Source organism: Sitophilus oryzae, unplaced genomic scaffold, assembly GCF_002938485.1.
Source record: "Sitophilus oryzae breed Bouriz unplaced genomic scaffold, Soryzae_2.0 scaffold_870_pilon_pilon, whole genome shotgun sequence".
Taxonomy (NCBI): domain Eukaryota; kingdom Metazoa; phylum Arthropoda; class Insecta; order Coleoptera; family Curculionidae; genus Sitophilus; species Sitophilus oryzae.
Genome location: NW_022147495.1, coordinates 967 through 8,328, shown reverse-complemented (window position 1 = coordinate 8,328; position 7,362 = coordinate 967). Strand labels below are relative to the sequence as shown.

At 32.3% G+C, this 7,362-nt stretch overlaps 1 protein-coding gene across 4 annotated transcripts; it reads right to left on the bottom strand.

Annotated features, from left to right (window-relative positions):
- Positions 1–775: 775 nt before the first annotated feature.
- LOC115890495 (LIM domain-binding protein 2-like) lies at positions 776–5,726 on the bottom strand. 4 transcript variants are annotated; one of them, XM_030910742.1, is made up of 3 exons: positions 5,595–5,726; positions 4,040–4,167; positions 776–1,000 (listed from the first exon to the last, which is right to left on the bottom strand). In XM_030910742.1, the coding sequence occupies exons 1-3, from the start codon at positions 5,695–5,697 to the stop codon at positions 791–793; spliced, it is 441 nt and encodes a 146-aa protein (XP_030766602.1). In that variant the 5' UTR covers positions 5,698–5,726; the 3' UTR covers positions 776–790. The 4 variants fall into 4 exon arrangements, with proteins under 4 accessions (XP_030766602.1, XP_030766599.1, XP_030766600.1 ...); XM_030910739.1 differs by having other exon boundaries at positions 4,040–4,176; positions 5,586–5,717; XM_030910740.1 differs by having other exon boundaries at positions 5,586–5,717.
- Between the last annotated feature and the right edge of the window lie 1,636 nt (positions 5,727–7,362).

The following is a 7,362-nucleotide window of genomic DNA, read 5'->3' as shown; positions in this document are numbered from 1 at the left end:
GTAAAACGTAAAGTTACACATCAACTTGATAGTTTTTTTTATGTAAAAAATGGTTTCGCCCGGAAAAAAGCATAAAACTGCGTTTGAGTGATTTTGGCGCCCTCTAACTTTGTCCCCGTAAGTTATCGAGGTTTATTACTTAGAAATAAAAATGTAGAGAATTTAATTATCTTCATTTTTTGTTCCATAAAATTTTCTGTACGACCTACCGTCCAGCCAGAAAATCAAATCAAATTTTTTTGAGTTTCTCAAAAATGGTGGGGTGGGGGGATGTGAATTTTCGAATTTAAGCTTTTCCAGTGGACAACTTACGACTGACAAAGTATGAGAGCGGGGGTAATTGGATGGGAGTCTAGACCTTTTTTGATGAATGTACTAAATACCGACCCACGACTTCTCTTGTCGATATGGTATATTACAGAGATCTTATAAACTTCGGTATATTATTAACTTTTTGAAAAAAAAGTTTATCTAATAGCATTGACTAAAAAAACTGTGTATTTGTATACGCCGGTTGTTAACGATATTCTCCGATGGCGGCAGGACTGGCGGAGAATGCACCAAGCCTATAGAGGTAAAATCAAATTCTGAATACTTTGATGGTTTCTTTTATCATACAATCCAATTTTTTATTGCTTAAAGGACTCCTTTTTAATTTGCCAGTTATCATTGTCACATATATTATATGTAACAGTTTATTGTTATTGGACTGAATTGATTCCACCTAATTCTTTATCGATAGCGTACATTTCTTGGAAACTTTTTCACTATATACAACATAATTTAAAAGTTAAAATTTAAATAAATAGATACCTGCACCCCATGAGTTGGTACCAGCCATCGGCGAGTCGGCCCCATGGAAGCCCCCACCGGTATGGTTGTCATGATCCAGCGAGTTGGCTGCATCATACTGAGTGTTTTCTAATCTGGTGATGAGCCGTTCGTCTTCGTCACCGAATTCGCCACCCATAAGTGAAGGTTCACCCACCACCATCACATCCTGAATAAGTAAAAACTGAATTTACAAAACAAACATATATTTTACTCGATTCAATTAACATCATTAGAACCGAAAATGAACATATTTTAAAGGTTAATTGAAGAGTGGAAATGCGAAAAAATGACAAAAACACAGTAGAACTGAAAGTAATAAATTCTTAAGATATCTTTTAAATTACATATAATATACATAAAAAATAAACGCTTTCGCTTGGCACTTGTAACATTTGTTAGGACATGCTGCATGGTATTTATTACGTTTCCAATGCAATAACTTAATATTGCAAAATTTGGCACTTACCCTCTTTGGTATTTCCACTCTTCAATTGTTGAGGATATTCTCTATTTAAAATCAGCTTAAAACAAGTCAATGCAATGCATATGATCAAAGATACAACATCTATGATTTAAATATTCTTTTATGTCTTAGACATACAATAGATACATATGCATATGTTTTAAAACTTGATGTATTGTGCTGGCGTGCATATTGTCAAGGTGTATGGCGACATCTGTCGGAGGAACGAAAAACCGCTAAGCGTGTTTGTATAGTCAAGAAGCGTGGTGAGATCTATCCAAATTATACGACGGCTTCCCCATAAGAGCAATAAGAGGATTTACGTCCCAGTATTGAAGGACAGAAAATCGAGTCGAATGGTTTCAAGACATAAGTTCATCTTTGTTAGGCAAACCTCCTACAACACAAGGATAGACTTACGTAGGAAATACATTGAAATTCTATAGCCATCCTTCAATATCGGGACAGGAATTTAAGCGGTACCCTCCGTATATTTTATTTTAAACGGTATTTGGATCTTTCGGAGGAATTAAATGGTGCGCCATCTCTTAGACATTGGTGGAAAATCACGGACAAGGTAACGGAAATTGCTAGAAGGATACTACAAATCAATAGAATACAAAAAGAATACTACTATGAGTTTTAGAAATTTCGAGAGCGTCCGCTGGGATATACTGTATGATCGAAAAAAAAACGGCATCCAGTTGGCTTGAAAGTAACGATCAGACATTCCCCATATAATTTTACATATCAAATGACAGCGATGTTCATTTTATAGCCATCGCTGACGTCGTTTTTTTTTCGATCATGCGGTATAAAGGTTCGAACCTCGCCAAGTCAGTCGGTTTGAAATAGAATTTAGCGACTAATTGACAAAACTTTTTTATCACATTTTTTAGGGCGGAATGATTTTATATTGTCTCTAATGAGATATTAAAGGCTGTGCCTTCTTGTGAATCTTCGACGTACTCTGCGGACCGCAAAGACTTGAAGGCCGAGATGTAGCAATATGTAAGAAAAAGATAAAGTAAGAAAGTACCGCAAGTCGGTGGCGGTCGGAGGCCGCTATTCCGGGCGGTGTTGCCAACTCTGTCTGTCTCTGTTTTCGAGAAACAAAAATTTAGTGCGTTGAGTTTTATAAAATAATGTCTTCCGTCTCAGCGACGTTAGACGATACAACTGGATGGACACGCGAACGTCTGGAAACTCTGTCGTGCTGTTGTTTCATGACAGGAATGTAAAATTTATTGATAAACACTGTTCATTTAGGCTAGTTAGAGATCGGATATCTCGCGAGTAATTGTTAATTCAGACACCACCCGCTAAGTCGGTAGGCCAGTGATAATGATATGGCCGAGGTCCACGGTTCGGATTCCGCGCAAACAAAGTAGGCCCCGTCCAGATTAGCTCTAGCAGCAAAAGGAAGATGTTAACTCAACTTTAAAGGGTCGTTTAGCCTCTAAGATAATTTGCGCTAACTGGCGCAAACCAGTTAGCGCAAAACCAAACTGTACCAACAGATTGTAAAGTGTAAACAGAAATCGTTAGTTTGAGCAGTTCAAAAATTTGGCTTGAGTAAATTCATTGCCTGGAAACTTATATGGTGAAATTCTGACAAAATAATTTAGTAAGAACACGGTATGTCGCTAGTGGTAGGAAAAATATTGTTTAGAGATTTCTAGTTTATTTGGTTGCCTAAAAAATACATATAATGCAATGACTAAAGAATACAAGGACATGACAATGTAACGCCGTCTACGGGCAGCAGAATTTGTGACCTTAGACGTCATTTTGTTGGTGGCAACTAATGAGTCATCAGCTGATCATATCAGCGACAATTTTCGCGATTTTTAATAATATGTGTGTAGTTAACTTGTATAAACAATGCCGATTACAATGGCGATTAGTTGTTCAGCTTTCAAGAGTAAAAGCCGCAGCAATAAGAAAGAACCAGGAGTTATGTTTTCATTGGTAAATAAACAGTCCACTCCACCTTTTTAGCGTTTTATTAGTTTTCTTATTAAATTCGATAATTATTTTTCTGATTTATATGAACTTGCTGTGTGCTAAACGTCGATACTACCATTTTTGTACATTTTGTTAACATTTTAATACGTTATTTTCGTAATTAATTAGTATGATACCACCGTATACACCATAGGCGTAGTAAAATTATTTATCAAAAAATATATCTCTAATAATCTAATAATAATAATCTAAATATCTCTTCAAACACTAAACAGGTAAGTTAAGAAAAATATGTGCAGCGGCGCTGTTTGGTGGCATGGTAACAATTTGCTCTCGGATGTTATTTGTCCTTGGATTCTTTAGTCATGGATATAATGGCATGTATTTGACATAATTGTCAACTTGTCAATGAGAAATAGTAAAAAAATAGTTTTATTAAATTTGGACCTGGGCGTCGAGAAAATACGGGATTGCTTTTGAATAATTGAAAACATTACTGACATCTATGGATATACAAACGCCTTCAACATCAAAAGGTTAAGTTTCTAAATTCTTTTATTACATTGAATGTAGTAGATAATGATTCAGTATTAAAACTAAAAGAATTTCGGACTTCCATTTTCTTTATTTTGCTTACACATCGTTTCGGTCAGAAGTATCACTGACCGTTATCAAGTGTGAACTAAACTAAATCCTAAAACTAATATATATTGACTAAATTACGTCATACTTTAGTCGCTAAACAACAGTAAAAAACAATCTATATTAACATACCTGTGACGCTAACGAAAAATTTGGTCCTGGCGACCTTTTTTTGTTGGGAGCTGGTGTCGCGTTGTTTGCTGCCCCGCCTGAATTCGATCCTTTCCTTTTCCTTCGCTTGTTCGCGGGCCTCTGGGATTCTGTGCGACCAAATTATCGAAATAAACTAATTAGTTGTCTTCAATCGCCTTCTAAACATCTCCAATATTTCCTATTTGTCATCTTACTTTCAAATAAGTATTGATAATATTAAAATTAAGATAATTAATAAAATTTCGTTGACAAGCAAGAAATATTGAATTTTTTAATCTACTTAATAATAAAATACTCTATACGTGCATCAGAATGATTCGTCAGAATTATTCTCATTTTTGCAATACCAATAATCTGTAGATGAATAAAGTTTATGTAACTCTCGGGAATAGGTGCGTATGCGTATGTCATCTTGCCTATATTTGACGTAGAACTGTAGTTAAATATACTATTTAGTTTTTCAATAAAAGAAAAATTTACTTTAAAAAAAATTAAAAGCATTTTTGAATTTCAAATTTTTTCACCTCTGGACATTTGTAATTATCAATCTTAATAATGTCATGTTTCAAATGTGGTAAATATAATAGAAATCTCGAGATTTTCTCATTTGGGCATTTTATATCATGTAAATTAGGTCTCAGGAACATCGAAAGAACAATTTAAATATAAAATAATGACAAAAACTAACTTTAACTACTTCCCCATGTTAGCAAATTTGTACTTATATCATGACAATTAATTAATTTTGACTGATTTGACGGATAGTGCGCCACAACATTCGGAAAAGTTACACGAGTAGGACTATAGTGATGTGATTTATGTGATATTAGCATATTTCTACATATACAGTTTATCAGTAGGTAAATATAGGTATTCAAAATCAGAACATTTTTCAAATTAACTTCATGAAGGTGACAAAAGTAGAAAATTAAACACTTTTGACCACAATAATTAATTAAAATACTTTTGGTTACAACGTTTTGTGGTAAAATATGTAAATTTATACTGTAACAACAAATGTTCCAGCCTAAAAAGTATTTCTCTAAGACAAAGGTAATAAATATTACTAAAAGCTAAAAAAGAATTAGTTCAATTAATTTCCATCTGTTTGTTAATAAAGTATTATTTACAACAAAACTGAACATTCAAAATTATTCTGTTAATTATAAATTACAAGATATTTTTCAAAAATTAAAGTTGTTTAATAAAATAGCTATAAATTTTCGAATAATAATTTAAAAGGGTATTGAATTCTTTGGGACGTTTTCAAACAAGTAGGGAAAATGTTTCTTTTGGTGTATTGATCAATGAAAAGAAATGACTGAAGTTGTAACTTTATAAACATCTAATAATTATGTCTAATGACACTAAAATCGTTAATTACAAATGTCTCTGGATTACCTCCTTAAACGTTAAAAAATTAAAAAACGTTTTAATAGGTTCTTAGCAAATTTCGATAGATTCATTTTTAGTGTGAAAGTAGAGCAAAAATGAACAATCCTATAGTGCAATATAAAATTGGTACCTCTCGTACCAGGCGGGGCGATGATACGTTGCCACTTTTGAAACAGGGTCGTTTTTAAACAATCTCTGGGACTGAGGGCGTAGGCCTTGTTCCTCGACATCAGTTCTTGCATTGGTTCTAGTATCACACATAGCTAAAAAAAGAAATAATATTAAAGAAAACAGTCAAACATTTCAACAATATTAGTTTTCCTTTAATTTATTTTGTACTAAAAATCCAGTATTAAGTAAAATTAGATATAAAAAACCTACACCATCCGACATAAGAAATAAAAAGGACATTTATAAGAAATATAAAGGTCACATAAAAGGCCTTTAAAATTAAGCGTGAAACGCATAAACAAACATGCTTAATTCCGTTTATAGTTTTCCAAATATTCATACCGTTTTAGAGTAAATTAAAAAAAAACATGAAAAAATGAATGAATTTTTCTAAATCCTAAAAACCAAAAGGTGATTTCAAAAGTGTAATTTTGATTAGGATAGATGGTTATTATTAATTTTGATTAACGTCATATTTCTGATAACTATATCACCCTTTCCGTAGCATTGAACTAAATAGAACTAAATAAATGTTGTGCTTTTTTAACATTTTCAAACGGCAAACAATAAGACATTAATTAAAATTCTATCAATAACAATCAGGCCCTAGACACTCAATGGTAATTTTAACTACAAATTTAGTTTCTTCCGCATCGCCAGACGACGCAAAAGACATTAAAGTACAGGTTTCTAATTTATATACGAAGATGACATGACAGTCTCTATGTTGACTACCGTCCATGCTCTAGTTGACAAAATGTTGGTGATCCGTGATTAGTAGTCTATATTATTTTTACTATATTATAATTTATTTGTTAAATCAAAAAAAAAATAAGCGCTATGTGCTCTATTGTTGGTGTTTAAAATGTATGTACTCATAATTTTAATGTTGTTTTGACTCTGTTACACTTCTAATGAACTAATAAAATATAAAATGGTAGCAAAAAGTCTATATTTATTATTTTATATTTTACAAGGAATAATTTTGCGCTTGAATAACGTTACCGTTTTAGTTAGCGTTAATAAGTAACGGAACGCTAAAATTGTGTTATGCCAAAACTCTCCAGTAGTTTCTTCCGGGTTACCAGGTGGCTCTAAATGACGGACCCATTTGTTTTTTATATCAGTATCCAATCTATCTCTAGTAAATGACATTAGTCTATGATAACAATCTATCAAAGGATAAAAACATGATGAAAACGAAATCATATTGCCATAGTTTTGATTTGACTTAGAAAAAAATCAACAATACTTTTATGTTTTCCTTAATTTCATCTAAAACGGTAGGGAAATTAGTAAAAGTATAAACAAAACCTATTCAATAAAAAGGGTTTTCCTCTTGTAAAGAAAATCCGGGGACATACTATATATTAATTGGTTTTCGGATTCTAGGTAAAAAATAAAGGTGAGTTTTATTAGAGAAGTATTTGACTAAAATGTAACTTTTTTGACATATTTGACATATTTAACATTTTCTAAAAATGGAGAAAGAATTTTAAAATAGATTTTAAATTTCTATAAAAGCTACCTAATTTGAATTCACCCAGTATAGCCGAGTATGTAGTTAAAATATCCATTGTACTTTAAATCAAATAAAAACTTGATCCCAAATACAGGGTGCGAAAAAATTAATATTGAACATTGGTCACTTTTAAAAGCAAGTTACTCTTTTATTGGGACACCTAGTATATTATTGTGATATTCAATGAAGATTGAAAAGACAACTCATGTGTGTA